The 15,738-nt window shown below is 49.7% G+C and overlaps 1 protein-coding gene across 1 annotated transcript in view; it reads left to right on the forward strand.

Moving 5' to 3' along the window:
* The window catches only part of Plcg2 (phospholipase C gamma 2), a 137,194-nt gene that overhangs the window by 48,136 nt on the left and 73,320 nt on the right, over window positions 1-15,738 (forward strand). Inside the window, exons 2-4 of the mRNA XM_036187953.1 lie at window positions 6,139-6,288; window positions 7,577-7,670; window positions 8,488-8,535. Of these exons, the coding sequence (XP_036043846.1) occupies window positions 6,139-6,288; window positions 7,577-7,670; window positions 8,488-8,535 (292 nt within the window). The remainder of the gene's footprint in view (window positions 1-6,138; window positions 6,289-7,576; window positions 7,671-8,487; window positions 8,536-15,738) is intronic.

Consider the following 15,738-nt stretch of genomic DNA (forward strand, 5'->3'; position numbering starts at 1 on the left):
ACTTGTCAGGAAACTGGGGAGCGGGAGGGTGGGGGGGTTGGGGGGTTGGGGGGGTGGGGTTTTGGGGGGGGGATCATCTGCTATGTCTTGCGCTGTTGTAGACACGTGTACAAATATGGCTATTTCTCCTCTGCTGAACTGAATATATTTGTGTGTATGTGGTGTGTGTGTATGTGGTGTGTGTGTGCGCGCGCGCGTGGGTGTGTGTGTGCGCGTGTGTGTGTGTGTGTGTGTGTGTGTGTGTGTATCTGTGTGAGCATGCCTGGGTGAGGCCAGAGATCAACATCAGCTGTTGGCCTCCATTTGCCCTCCAGCTTACTATTTTCTTTGAGACAGAGTCTCTCCCTGAACCCAGCCCTTCCCATTTTGGCTAGGCTGGCTGGCTTGTGGTCTCGTGAGGGAGCTGACCTGTCTGTCTGTCTCAAACCCCCAGTACCAGTATTACAGATGTGCATGGGTGCTAAAGAGCTGAACTCAGGCCCTCATGCCTGCATAACAAGCACCTTGCCCACTGAGCCATCTCCCCAGCCCCATTTCTGAGAACATGAAGGATAACAGCTTTGTAGGGCTAGCAATATGTTCCATTGTATTCATGACACAAAGGCAGCAGAATTGTCACTCAGTCTGGACACCCCAGCCAGTTTCCTCAGCACTTATTAACACTCAGAGTAGATTATTGAAGATACCCCATCCCCCCACACACTCTAGAGAGCATCTACTCAGTAGAATACAAAATTATTTGGTGCCATAGTTATCTTTTTGCTGGGCATGTGTTATGATTTGGATGGGAAATGCCCATCCCTATAGACTCATGTATTGAAGGCTTGGTTCCCAGGTGGTGGTATTCTTTTGGAAGGTTCTAGAAACTTTAGGAGATAGGTCCTAGCTAGAATGTTACTGGGGTGTAACCTTGAGAATTGTATCTTGCCTGGATTCTCGTCTGTCTGACCCCCTCTCCCCCACCCCCTCTCCTCTCTGCTCACATGCCTTCCCAGTCATGAAGGAGTAAAACCTGAGGCTATGTTGTGAGGTGTTTTATTCCGGCTGCAACCAGCCAACCTCATATGTGCAAACACAATGTCAGGAGAGTGGAGAGCACTCCAGAAGTGCTTACTCTGTCAGCATGATGCCCTGAGTTTCTGGAACCCCAGTGCTGGGAGAGCAGAGACAGACCAACCCATGGGGCTCACTGGCCCATTAGTCTAGCTGATTGGTGAGCCCCAGGTTCAGGAGAGATGGCTCAGTGGTTAAGAACACTAGCTGCTCTTGAAGAGGACCTGAGTTGGGTTCCTGGCATCCACATGCTCCCTCCCAACCACCTGTAACCCCAGTTTGAGCGGGATCCAACACCCTCTTCTGGCCTCCACAGGCACTGCATGTGTGTGCTGCACAGGCATACATGTAAATACAAATAAATTTCAAAAACAAAGTGGAGGGATAGAGACGGCTCAGAGGGTAAAGTGTTTGTCCCCAATCCTGGCAACCTGAATTCTATCCCTTGGACTCACATGGTCGAAGGAGATAACTGGCTCCCACAAGTTGTCTTTAGATTTCTAGATGTGTGCTGTGAAACACGCACACGCACACATACACACACACACACACACCCTAAACAAACAAACAAACAAACAAACAAATGTTTAAAAGGAAAGATGGAGAGCAACAGAGGAAGACACCTGATGTTGACCTCTGACCTTTATGTGCACCAAGCACACACACAAGGGCACCCTATCCACCATGTGTACACATGATCACAGACATATTCATGTAACACACACACACACACACACACAGAGTACAATAGTGGTTCATAGTTACCATTTTCTTCTATGTTTTCTCTACCTTGTGTTGTCATGGGAACAGTAATGAGACCATCTGTTAAAACACTAACTGAATTCCAGCCCTGTTAGTATCCAGGCTTATTAGCTGTGAACGTTGAGGGTCAGAAGGGACCCCATAGAGTGGGGCACCAGGTTTGATACAGGGTGGTCTTCACCATGCAGAGCAGTGGGTGCTGGCCTCTCTTGCTGTCTGCTGACATAAGCCCTCACTGTTTGCACTGGAACCTCTCACTGGAGGTCTGAGGTCTGGATGATGCATTTTCGGCAGATGGCAATGTGGGTATCTAGATAGTGAGAACTGAGAGTGTCAGTTTGGAGGTCAGAGGACAGTTTATGGGAGTCATTTCTCTGCCACCATTGTGTAGGTTCTGGGGTTGAAGTAAGGTCTTTAGCCTTTACCTATCAAACCATCGCTGTATTTTTATTTCTTCGCTGTTAGTTGTAAGTTTTCTCAGGTCTCACCTAGCCCTGCGGTCCCATGTTCTTCCAGTCCTGCCTGTCCCCAAGCTCCCTCAGCTGCTTATAAAATAATCATTTAGAGGCTTAATATTATTCACAAACTGTGGCCAATGGTAGGCCTCTTGCTAGTATCACCACGTGTTCTGTGGCTTTACCTGCATCCCATTGCATGTTGCTCCTAGGATGGCAGTCTGGTGTCTCCTCCACTCCACCTTTCTTTTTCCTGTCTCTCTCTTTGGATTTCCTGCCTGCCTCTAAGCTGCCTTGCCGTAGGCCAAAGCAGCTTATTTACTAACCAGTAGGAACAACATATATTCACAGTGTATAGAAAGACATCCCCCAGCAGTCTGCTGTCTGTCTGTCTATCTATCTATAATCCATCCATTCATATCTATCTATCTATCTATCTATCTATCTATCTATCTATCTATCTATAATTCATCTATCTATCTATCTATCTATCTATCTATCTATCCATCTATCTATAATTCATCCATCATCTATCTATCTATCTATCTATCTATCTATCTATCTATCTATCTATCTATCCCATGACTCTTGTCTGTCATAGTGCAATTGTGCTAATAATTTAAGAATGAATAGGTAACACATACATAGAAGTTTCTACACTTTTGTTAAACTCATTAGGTGCTGTCTATACCTGTAGAGAAATACTTGTAATCTCAGTATTTGGGAAGCTGAGGAAAGAGGTTTGTGAACTTGAGGCCAATCTGGGTTACCTACTGAGATCCTATTTCAATTCCCCTACCCATCTGCCTGAAGATGGCTGGGTGCTGTCTTAGTTGAGAACACACACACACACACACACACACACACACACACACACACACACACTATCCTCACTAAAGTCCTGTGTCCGAGTAATGTTGTCGCTCCTGTATTTGACAAAACAGAAGCAGGCAAAATGAAATCACTGAAGCTGTGCTCTGATGGGGAAGTTACATGATAACTCAAGCTGGCTGGCTCAGAGTCCCTCAACCTGAATGCCAGCCACGTCATTATCTTGTGAACTGGAAAATCTCCAGGAACGTGGAGTCTGCCTCCTCAAACCTAGGCTCTTATCCCAGCCTTAGTCAAATCGGTTTCTGTGTTGCTCCGGGCCTGAGGTGGCAGGATCATCACTCTGTGAGATGTGCCTGCCTGCTGCAGGGTTTCTGCTGGGCATGTCACTAAAGATGTCACACCAGTTTCTCAGCTTTGTAAATGGACGTGTCTTAACAGCACACCCCATAGCTGGTGAGGAGTCTTCCACCTTCCTGGGGATTCTGGGTCCCTGAAGGATGATGACTGGGCAGGAGAAAGCCCTCAGCTACTCATGGGCTTCATCTGCTATTCATCCATATGCCTGGAAAGTGTCAGCCATGGGTGTGAAGGGTTTGATGATATATCCACCACTGAGGCCTGGGAGGTGACCTCCAACCTATGGATGCTGGACCTGGCCCGGGCTTGAAGTCCTTTGCCATCCCAGTATCCCGAAGGGTGTGATGGGTAGAGAACTGGTTTCTAGCCTACAATCTCTCAAAAAAAAAAAAAAAAAAAATCCAACATAGGTGTCCAGACTAGCACTTGCCCAAGTCTGTTCCCGGCAGCCTTGTTGCCAGAACCAGGTGTTCATCAGTGGATAAGGAATGGGAAGAGAAAATGAGGTAGACAAGTATGCTGAGTAGTATCCCGAGACTACGCCTGGAGTGCTGACTCAGTTTCTTGCGCAAGTAGACTTGGAAAAGGTCGCACTCAGCACAGGTGGACCTCGAAAAGGTCATACTGAGGGGAAAAAATCCAGACCAGAGACCATGTTACTTGATCCCATTTATATGAAATGTCCAGAATTGATGGCTCTATAGAGATCACATGGAGATTAGTGATTGATACTATTGTGGATAGTGTGGGCATGAAGAAGACGAGGGTGACAGGTGAGCGGTCCAAGTTTCTCTTTGTGTCACAACATGTTCTGAAATTGACTGTGTGGATGGCCGTGCATACCTGTGAGGACTTTGCAACTCAGTGTACTGGTCACTCCAGGTGGATGGCCTTTTCTGGTCTGGGTGCCACAAAAATTCTCTCTCTCTCTCCTCTTCCTCCCTCCGCTTCCTCCTCCTCCACCACTGTCACCAACTTCTCTTATAAAGCAAGCTGCACTCGCTCCAGTGGGCACCAGCTGGGTGTCCTCTGATTCAGTTCAGTTCTGACCATTCTTTGCAGATAGTGTATCAGATCTCACAGGCTGGGGGACCGTCCCTAAGGGCCTCCCCAATTTTACCAGCCCAGATTGGGCCCTTGGTTTCTCACTGATCAACTATTGATTGAGAGCCTCACATCCATCTCCTTGATTAGTGTGCTAGAATGGAATGCAGGGAAATCCTAGCCTTCTCTCATTTGCTGTAAAGACTATTACAGAGGAGCCAGGTGGATGGCTAGACAGAGTAGATGCACGGGCCAGGATATGTGTGGAGAGTCCTGTCTGGACCCCATCCCATGTAGCTTGGCCTGCTTACACCCTCCAGTAACCACTGAACATTCAACAACCAGGAAGTGCTCTGAGTTGTCGTGTTGGGGTCATATGGAAATTTCGTTAGGTAAGTGCAATGTATTGAATGAGTGCCCATGGGTGATCACTGCGCCCTCAACCCTGCCCTGCTCCCTGAGGGTTGAGGGCAGGGCTCTAAGTGTAGACCCTGCAGTCACCGCCTACTCTGGCAACCAGCTCCCATTCAGGAGTTCCTGATCATAGGAAAGACACATCAGTTTGGAGCTGCTGTGAGTTTTAGGAATTGTGACCCAGGATATTGAGTCAGATACCAAATATGTACATTTTATATCAATTTATCAATATCTATCTATAACCTACCAAGTCCATTTAGTGTTGCTTGTACGTAACATGTTTAGACCACTCGAGACTGGATAATCCATAGGGGACTCCTCCCTGGGGAAAACTAATTCTTTCTCAGAAGCCATGGATAGCCTTATCTCTTCATCTAGGGGTGGGGTCTTGTGGAGTTTACACCTTTCCTACTGGTATATCAACTAGTGATGCTATTATACAGGTCTTGTGTAGGTGAACCTATTGCTGAGATTTCATGGATGTCGCTTCCCTGTCATGTTGGGAAGATGTTGTGTTGCAGCAGGCATCCTGGTTCGTACAGTGTTTTGTACCTAAAAGCAGCCATTCAATGCCTTCCCTGCCCCCATTTTTTGTTTTTTGCTTCTGTTAAGGCAGATGACAACTGGGGTTCAAGGGAAATGTCTTAGGGTTTCTACTGCTGTGAAGAGGCACATGACCATGGCAACTCTTATAAAGGAAAACATTTAATTGGGGCTGGCTTCCAGGTGCAGAGTTTTAGTCCATTGTTGTCACAGTAGGACACGGTGGCATGCAGACAGACATGGTGCTGGGGAGGAGCTGAGAGTTCTACGTCTTGATCCACAGGCAGCAGGAGACTGTGTGCCACACTGGGCTGTAGCTTGAGCATATGAGACAATGACACATGTCCTCCAACAGGGCCACATGTCTTGATAGTGCCACTCCCTTTGGGCCAAGCATTCACACACATGAGTCTATGGAGGTCATACCTATTCTAACCCCCACAGCCCCTCCCTCCTCCTGGGCTGGTGGGGGTGACAGATGCCTGGTGGCTTTGGGGTTCCTGTCCACACTCAGGCGGAGTGGGCGTGAGCGCAGATGGGGCTCCGATATGGAGATGGGCTCACAGCTTCGTCTAGGGGAGAGGTGTTGGGGTGCGTGGGTGTCGCAGCGTGGCTGTGCCCTCTTCCACAGTGAACTGAGGATTGTGATGGGCTTGTGTTTTCTTCTTCTCAGTGGACATCATGGAGATAAAGGAAATCCGTCCGGGGAAGAACTCCAAGGACTTCGAGCGAGCCAAGTCCACGGTCTCCCGCCACAAGGGAGACTGTTGCTTCACCATCTTCTACGGCACCCAGTTTGTCCTCAGCACCCTCAGCTTGGCAAGTGGGTGCACTTCCCTCCCTGGGCTTCCTTTTCCTGCTGAGAAAGATCCCTGGGAGGGGAGACTCACACCTGTGTACCCACTGTCGCGTATTCTGCACACCCTGTCTTGAGTCCCAGCACTACTGTGTACCAGCTGTGACTTTGGGCCCAGCGTTTAACCTTCTGAGCCACAGTTTGCTTGGCTGTAAACTGGGGAGAGTGATGTGGTTTTTCCCCTTGGGACATCGTGGGAAGTATGTTGTCTGGCTGGCTGAAGGTGAGAGTTGAATAAAGGTGGTTAGCGTGGTTATTGCAGGCCGGGCTCTGCTGGACAAAAATGTCACTTCCTTTCCTATAGCAGCTGCTGCACATCAAACACTGATCTGAATGGACTGTCCTGAGAACTTGGGTGCATATGAAAGCACTGAGAACACACATATATGCATGTACACACATGTACACAACACACATGAATCCATGCACAAAGCACACACATATATACAGCACATACACATGCCTGTATATAATAGAGTATGCATGCATACATGCACACAGAATATACATACACACAGCACACACATATATGCTTGTGCATAGACGTACATAACATCATATACATTCATGCACACAACACAAACATGTATGCATGCATACATACAACACATGTATGCATGAACACAACACACACACAAACACAGCACACACTCATGAACTCAGCAAATATGTACACAACACATGCACATAGTACACACACATGCACACACAACACACATATGCATGCACATACCACACATGCACAAACACATACACATGATTCCACATAGCACATAAACACATAAATATGCACACATATACCACAGATGCCTATGTACAGCACATACACGGACGTACACACACAGCACACACATGCACATACTACACACATGCATGTACACATGACACAGCACATGCACACACACACAGCACATATGTACATACAACACACTTTGATAAAATATAGACTCACATATGTGGAGATGGGATTTCTGGCCACCCTTGTGGTATGTCTGTCAGAAAGCTGAAACGTGAGCTGGATGTAGCTCAGTGGTGGAGAAACCATCACAAGGTCCTGGATTCTATGCAAGAGTTCATAGGTCACACAGGAGTTCACGTGTCACATGGGAGTTCACATGTCATGCAGGGGTTCACATGTTATGCAGGGGTTCTCATGTCACTCAGGGGTTCACACATCTTGCAGGAGTTCACATGTCACGCAGGAGTTCACAGTCACTCAGGGGTTCACACGCCCTCTCTCCTGTTCTGTCTGCAGCTGACTCAAAGGAGGATGCTGTGAAGTGGCTCTCTGGCTTGAAGATCCTACACCAGGAAGTGATGAGCGCATCTACTCCCACCATTATCGAGAGGTACACGCCCTCACTGTCCCGGGGTCTTTGGGATGTAGACCAAAGGGAGAACACAGGACATGCCGCCTTCACGCTCATCAGAGCCCTGTATGCAGCGGTACCGAATAGTGAGGACTCTCCAGTTCCAGATAAGAGTCTCTCTCCCTAGTGTGAGCCCTGGCCATTGGTGTGAGCCAAGTGGAAACACCCGTTGGTGTATGTATGCGTGTGCATCTGCATGCGTATAAATATCTGTTCATGGATGTGCTTCTATGTACCTATTATGTGCAGGTGCATGTATGTATGAGTGTATTTGCATATGCGTGTATATTTGTGTATCTGTGCATGTGTTCACAGTGTAGGTGTATATGCATGTCCATATGTATGTGTCTCTGTGTGGTATGTGTGTGTTCATGCATACATGCATGTAGGTGTCTGTGTGGGGGTCTGTGCGTCCATGTGTGTGTGAAGGGCAGGTCTTCCTCCTGAAGGGATTTAGTGATGGACGAAGTGGACAGAAGCTAAGTCTGGAGGCAGCCACGCCATGAAGGCAAGTAAAGGCCTTCTGAGGACTGTTTTCAGTGTGACCTGTGTAACAGGACTCGGTTACCATAGGGGCTGGGTCACTTCCCCCCCAGCCAAACTCCATCATGCACTGTTTTCTCCTCAGCTGTTGGGGAATCAGTGGCAGGTGATCATCTCTGCAGAGACCCCGCTTTATCTTTTGAGCCCGCCTCTGTGGCCTGTGCCGGCTGGGGACCCTCTTCCCATTTGGTGATGTCCTCATTCTTTGCAGAATTTCTGACTTTTCTCTTTTTGGCCTCAAATCTCTTTGCAGTTGGCTGAGAAAGCAGATTTACTCAGTAGATCAAACCAGAAGAAACAGGTAAGGACCCTTGACAGTTCAGCAGTTTTCTCAGATACTTGCTTGTTTTAGTGTTTGGGGAGCAGGTTAGTCCACATCCTATGGTGGAAATGGTCTCAGGTTCTGGGGTCAACAGTGTTGGAGAGATGCCCAGTGCCATCTCTGCATGGGCACCAGGGCCTTGTCACAGAGACTGGACACAGACATAGTCTGTGTCCTGGGAATCCAGCAGTATAAACATCGTGTTTACACATCATGACCACAGATGCTGCCTCCAGTGTGATGGGAGAGACTGGTCCTAAGGGAGCAAGCTTTGTTCAGTGACAGTGGTGTGACATTGGGCTGAGGGGAAAGATGTGATGACATGTTCTTCAGTGTATTTCACAGTCCCTGGTGGGTAGGACTGTGTCAGCACACAAAGACACTACTGGGTTTTCTCTCCTCCCTCTTCCCTCCCTCCAGTCCTCTGTCTCATTCTCTCCCCGCCCCCCACTTCCTCTGACCCTTCTCTCTGTCCTGGGATTGAACCTAAGGCTTCTTGCATGCCAGGCAGTCACTCTGCCCTGAGCCATGACCACAGCCCCACCCTCACTGGTGGATTCTAGGCAAGTGCTCTCCCATTGGGCAATGTCTCTAGTAGCCTTTTTTTCTTCTAAGACAGAATCTCACTATGTTGTCCAGGCCAGCCTCTGACTCTCTCTGTAGCCCTGGCTGGCTTTGAACTTTCAATCTCCCAGCCTCAGTATCCTGAGTAGCAGGGCTGAGAAACCTGCACCTCCAGGCCTGGATCTCTTTAAACAGATATTCAGCTTGGGTTTGTCTTTAGGTGAAGGCAATGCTAACCTAGGAACTGTTTCCCTATTGGTGGATTTCATGTTGATTTTGTGAAGGACACCACTAGGAAAATCTCAGAGTGCTTTTGTGTGAAGTCGGGCACCATTGTGAGTTGGGGAAATCTTCGGTTGTGGAATGCCCGGTGCCCAGTATGTGGTGGCAGGACAGATTTCCAGCTGTGGTCCTGAGTGGCCCCTCCCCCACTCCTGCTGCCCTGGTCTTCAGTTCTTTGTTAGTCTGGAGGATGGATTGCCACAGCATCCTTTGCTTACATTTGCATTTCTCTCTGCATTGGTGACTGACCATCTTTTTGTTTATTTCCTTCTTCTGGTTAATAATGAAGTGATAGAAGCCACTCTGGGGCTGGAGAGATGGCTCAACCCGTAAGAGCAGTCTTCGCTCTTGCAGAGGACCCAAGTTCGATTCTCAGCACCCACATGGTGGCTCATGACCATTCATAACTGTAGTTCCAAGGGATCCAAGGCCCTCTTCTGACCTCTGCAGGCACCAGGCACACATACATGTAGTACCCATACATACACACAGGCAAAACACTCCTATACATAAAATAAAATAACCAAAGCTATAAAAAAAGCACCCCCCCCAAAAAAAAACCCCAAAACAAAACAACACAAAACCACCCCTCATGGAGCTATGGAGAACATAGCAGCAATGTTAACTCTTTATAATCCTTGTCTCATTTTTTTGTCTCACATTTGACCTTCTGTTTAAAAAAAGTTTGAGACTCTGGCTTAGTTGGTATAGTGCTTGCCTGGAGTGCATGAGGCCCCGGGTTCCATCCCAGCCTGAGTGGAGGTGTGGAGTACCTGCCGTTCCAGCACTGGGGGGCCTGGAACAGGAGGGTCAGAAGTTCATGGTCATCACCTGCTGCTTAGGGGGTTTGAAGCCAGCTAGGGCCACGTGAGGCCCTGTTTCAAACAAACAAACAAACAAACAAACAACAAACAAGCAAGCAAGCAAATTCTTTGCTTTCTTTTATTTCTGGTTTTCATATTCAAGCCAGAACTAAAAGACACCAGCTCTCCCATTGCGTCCCTGTGTCCTGAAGGTGACCTGGTGTTGGACATCTGTCTCGTGATCACTTCTGTCTCTTGTTTAGTGTAGTGGGACAATTGTGACCTGTAACCCCGATGACCATGCTTTCTCTCCTCTGCATCTCCCTTCCATCCATCATCTCATGTCCACCTGCACCCGGCTGCCCTCTGGTGCCCAGGGTGGAGCTGGAGGGATGCTGTGGACTTCTACATACTGAGGCCTCCAGTGCCGTCTTCTCTGAGATTGTGCTCATTGTGAGGACCGGCTCAGGGGACAGGAGGGGCCGCTCTGGTCGCCACTGTCCCTCCCCATGGTGGTGGAGTTGTCTACTTCTGTCTCTTCTTGGGGCAGAGTTGGACGCCTGCCCCCTGTTGAGGATGGATTCTTCAGATCCTGACTACAAACCCATCTTCCCGTTAGCCAAGAGGGGACCTGTTTCTGGCAGTGGTCCCTGGCTGTGCCTCCACCCGTTTTTCTCTCCCAGCTCCTTCCCAGCAGTCCCCGCTGCTTGTCAACACTAAGAATTGAGAAGTCCCACCTTCTCTAGGAGGCTCCAGGGATACTTCAAAAAGAACTTTGACCAAAGTGCTTCAGAAAGAGCCGAAAGGGCGGCCTGGCCAGTTCCCTGCCTTTCCTGTCACCCACATCCGCTGACTAAGCCTGCTTTCCCGAAGGAAAACCCAGGAGCTGCCAAGGGCAAGAATGGACTGGCCTAGCTCAGGCGGAGCCCGAACCCCAGGAGTTTTCCTTGGCCCAAGCCCTGTCAAACTTCTCAGCTTCTCCTGGGGCAAAAGGGTAGCAGCTGGCTTTTGTGGAGAACTCGGTTGCCAATGGCCACTGTGTTAAGCCCATCACATACCTACCAAATGCACCCAGCCAACCACTGAGCTAGACACCCATCTGCCACATGAAGACAGTGAGACCCAGAGATGCCAAGTCACTTGTCTAAAGCAATCCGGTGTGTTGAGGATGACGCCGCTGTGCACGGTTCTGTGGGGTTCATTGTGTCCACAGAGTTGTGCGACTGTTGTCACGGTCCATCTCCAGAGCTGACAGTGAGTTCCATCTCATTGACACAGGTCCTCATTAAACTGAGTCCCCGGCCCCTCCCTCCCGGCTCCTGTGAGCCATTGCTCTGTATGATTTGGTCACCTTATATAAATGGAACCGCCATCCATTGCCTCTTGCTGATTTGAATTCACTTGGAATAAAGCCCTCAGGGTTTATCCACGCTGTGGGCAAAGCGTACCCCTATATCTGCCGCCTCCTTTCTACTTTTTCTTTTGAGACAAGGTCTCACATGGTTGTCCAGGCAGCAAGCTTTGAACCTGTGATCCTCCTGCCTCAGTCTCTAGAGGAGCAGACTTGCCTTCTTTTTTGAGACTAAATAATAATTCCAAAGCTTGTTCACGCTTAGGCTTCTTCTGCCGTAGTGACTACCGGCTCACACATGGGAAGCACCTGCTGGGGTACCTGCTCTTCATGCCAGAGCAGTGGGGACTGGTTAACACTCTGAGGAACTCTTGCGCTGTTTTCCGTGATGGTGGTGTCCTCACACAGTCCCTCACAAACGTCTGTTTCTTCCTCATCCTTGCCAACACTCTGTTCCCTCCATCCTTTCCCCCAGGGTTCTACCACTGAATTTGCATCAGCAGAACAGACTTCCTTCTTCAGCTCTGCTGGGACTGAGGGAAGACTGTTAGGTCTGCAGGGATGTGGGAGGGGAGCACTGCAGGTGGGAGACAGGGTAGGGGTGGGGTGGGGGAGCTCACTTAGCTCCTGGATGCAAATAGGTTTCGTGTGGTAAAACAGCCAAGGCCACCTGTGCAGGTTCCGTTGCGCTGGCCATTGATTTGGGTCTGGGATTAAAAAAAAAAAGTTTATTATTTTATGTATATAAGTGTTTTGTTTGCATGTGTGCGTGTGTGTGCACCATGTGTGTATCTGGTTTTCAAGGAGTCAAGGTAGGATCCCCTGGCACTGGAGTCACAGACGGCTGTGAGCTGCTGTGTGGGTGCTGGGAATGGAACCCAGGTCTTCTTGAAGAGCAGCCTGTGTAACTTCTCCTGCCCCAGCTCCCCCTTTTGACACAGGGTTTCACTAGGTAGCCCAGGATTGAGAAGTAAGTCCTCAAGAGAGGGGGATTCTCAATATCTTGAGGGCATGGTGAACTAGCCCCCTGCCTCCTCTACAGAGTTTCCGATGTGGGGGTCCAGACCTGAAGAATTTGCATCTTGACTAATCCTTGGGAAGTGGCTTTGGATCCCCAAACAGCTTCAAGAGGCACAGCCCTTCAGCTACACAGTCAATGTAGGGGTTGCTGAGTACACGGGTCATTTAATTAGTGACAGATGCAGTGGATGGGCCAGTGCCTCCATCATAGTAGCGGTGTGTGTGGCTGGCTGCTGGTGTGCTGACCTGCACGGATATAGAGCGTATACATCACCTTAGAAAGTTCTGTGAGGTTAGTTAGCTGGATTTGGTGGCACATACCTGTTATCTTCACCCCCGGGATGCTGAGAGCTACATGGTGCGAGTCTGTCTCAATGTGCGTGCACACACGCCGACAGACGGTAATGGAAGCAGTAACACTGCTTGTGTGCTGTTTGGGGCGACTGATGATCCTTCTTCAGTTTTCCTATCTATAAAGACCCATGATGTCATTCAGATGTTGGTTTATGGGATTCAGTGAGGTCACATGGTATAGTGCCTAGACAGGGCTTGGCTTACAGAAAACATTCCGAATTAAATTTTTATTGTCATCATGATTATAAAAAGCTGTGGGTGAGAGGTGTTTGGCCTCAGGGTGGCAGGCAGGTGTCAGGGGCTCTGTTGGTGATGGCTGCCCAGGAAGTGTCCTTGAAGGCTCCCAGGACTCAGCTGGACCTTCCGGTCATCAGTGGATGATGTCTGCATAGAAGCGGGTGTCAGCTGCCCCTAGGATGGGATTGGAGTGATTGGTTTGTGTTCGGGAAGCGGATGCTAGGAACTGTGAAGAGACTGAATGGTTACAGAGAGTGCAGGAGCAGGGCTGCTCCAGGGGGAGTTCAGGCACTGCCCACCAGCTCTCTGGAATGAGGTCCAGAGACACAGTTCTGCTTTTTGTGCTTGGACCATAATTGGGTACTAAGGGCTCCTGTCATGGGATGGGCCTGTGAGTAAGGCACTCTCTCCATCTCACGGGAGTGGTAGAGAGGCAGGTACAGCTGAGAGCTTCCCTCCTCCCAGCTGCTGGGAAGCGCTTGGGTTGGATGTGTGTTCTTGGAGGTGGGAGTTCTGAGAGGGGACCCCGTTGTTCCTAGCATCTGAAAGAGCCCTTTGCCCTGGCCTCTGTTGTCTAAAGTGCCTTTGGATAGGTGTCTGGTTGGAGAGCTTGGGTTCCATGTCCCAGGTGCACATCCTCCTGTGCCTGCTCCCTTAGTCAGTCCCTAAGCAGCTGTACGCGCTCTTGGGACCCCTCCTTATTTTCAGTTTCCAGATGTGGGCACTTCCTTTACTGGCACAGTCTGGGCGCCTCCTGAGGGCTTCTGATTTCTTCCTCCTTCACCCCCATGTTCTCGATCTTTCTCTCCTGTGTCTTTCCGTGTGCTACCTGCTGCTTCCCTATCTTCATCCTGCCCTGGCCCAGGGGTGTGTCACTTACTTTGAGAGGCACCTTCTGTAGTCCGCTGGCTTCTATGCACAGTCAGCCCTCTTGGCCCACTGGGGGTGTCCAGCGGTGGGAGCCTGTGGTGATCTCTGCCAACACTATGACCAGCAGTGTCGACCTGCACGAGGCCAGAAGGAAGTCTAGTTCAACCCAACTCAGTAGCTGGTGCTGGTTCAAAGTGGAGAGTTTGAAACCAGGCAGTTTATTTTAGGCATATTTAAGTATAGTACAATTTGGAAAAAAGATTTCTTGGTGATAGATAACTCAATCCCATGTGTGTGATAAACCTCAAGGCACAACTACACTGAAACTCCTTTGTAAAGTACATGCAACCCCTTCCAGAAAGATGAATTTTTATAGAAACAATGCTTAAGATAAAGGTCTGTGGAGGTGACTGAGATAAACACATGAGTCTGGGGAGCCAGGTGTGGCCTGCCATACAGGTAGTGCAGAGGTCACCGGGCTGTTAACCACTCCCAGCCTTCTGGGCGGAAAGCAGGTTATATATCTCTTCCCTTGAAGAGACTACCCTGTGTGTTGAACGTTCCTGGATCCCCTAGGGCTTATCTGTGTGCACAAGGACCTCGTGCCCTCTGTGGGAGCCTTGAGCGCTATTTGTGCAGCAGGGGAGGGCATCACTGTGCAGGCCAGGCCTGGTGGAAGAAGCAGAGGGAAGAAGGCTGGAGGTGGCCGCAGTAGCATGTGGAATCGCACATACAGCTCTCCTCTGAAGATTACGACAAAGGCCGAGTTGATAGCATGGGGACACATGCATTTTCTGCCCTTACCTGCGTCAAGGTCCTCCTAGAGCATGCAGCCCCCTCTAACTCTGCTGGACTCTTGGATCTCTGGCCAGAAGGACCGGAGTCAACCACCCGTGGCCACTCCGGCCCCCTCATCTCCGGTGTCATGACCTGAAGGCCATTGAATGTGGTTGTGTGGGTGGCCTGGATTGCAGTGATTCTGGTCTAACATTATTTGGACAGCAGGCCTCTCTGAGCTTCAGTCTCCCGGGTGGAGGCGGCCGTAAGGGCTGCCTCCTGAGGCTTTTGAGGCTGAGGAACATGTAGCTGGACCTCAGGGAGCAGAGCCCGCGATGGGCCCCCTTAGCATCACCTCCATCGTTCCCACTTCCCCCTTAACTCTCCCACTCTCCCCTTTCCTAGAAACTTCCAGAAGCTCAGGAGCAGCTAGCTCCTGGAGATTCCACCATCAGGTGTTCCGTTCCGGCTTGATGACTGTTGTGGAATTCGGTTTTGATTTAGGCCGGCACTGTCCACCCTCACCTCCTGCATCCCCTTAAGCCACAACCCCCACCTACTATGAACCCTGGGGCCAGAGCTTGGTGCTTTGTGTGTGTGTATAGGTAGATGTGAGTAGGGCAGGGAGGGTGCCGTGGCTTGGATGAGGATGGCAACCTCTCCGGTTCATTTTACGTTGGAAGCCCATGAGTTTTGCTTCTGACTCTTCGGGTACCTAATACTCACAGTGTTCTGCCCACATGGAGTCTCCTACAGGACTTGCCTCCAGAGCCATCTCCCATGTGACCCATGTCTACCACCATCGCCGAGGGGTAGGGACCAGCCCCCGTCATCAGGCTCTCCCTTTCTTCCGGCCCCCAAGGGTCTTGTTTCTTGTTAGTTTTCTCATGGAATGGTGCCAAGGTGGGGTGTTGGTAGGGTTGT

This window comes from Onychomys torridus, chromosome 5 (genome assembly GCF_903995425.1).
Source record: "Onychomys torridus chromosome 5, mOncTor1.1, whole genome shotgun sequence".
Taxonomy (NCBI): Eukaryota; Metazoa; Chordata; class Mammalia; order Rodentia; family Cricetidae; genus Onychomys; species Onychomys torridus.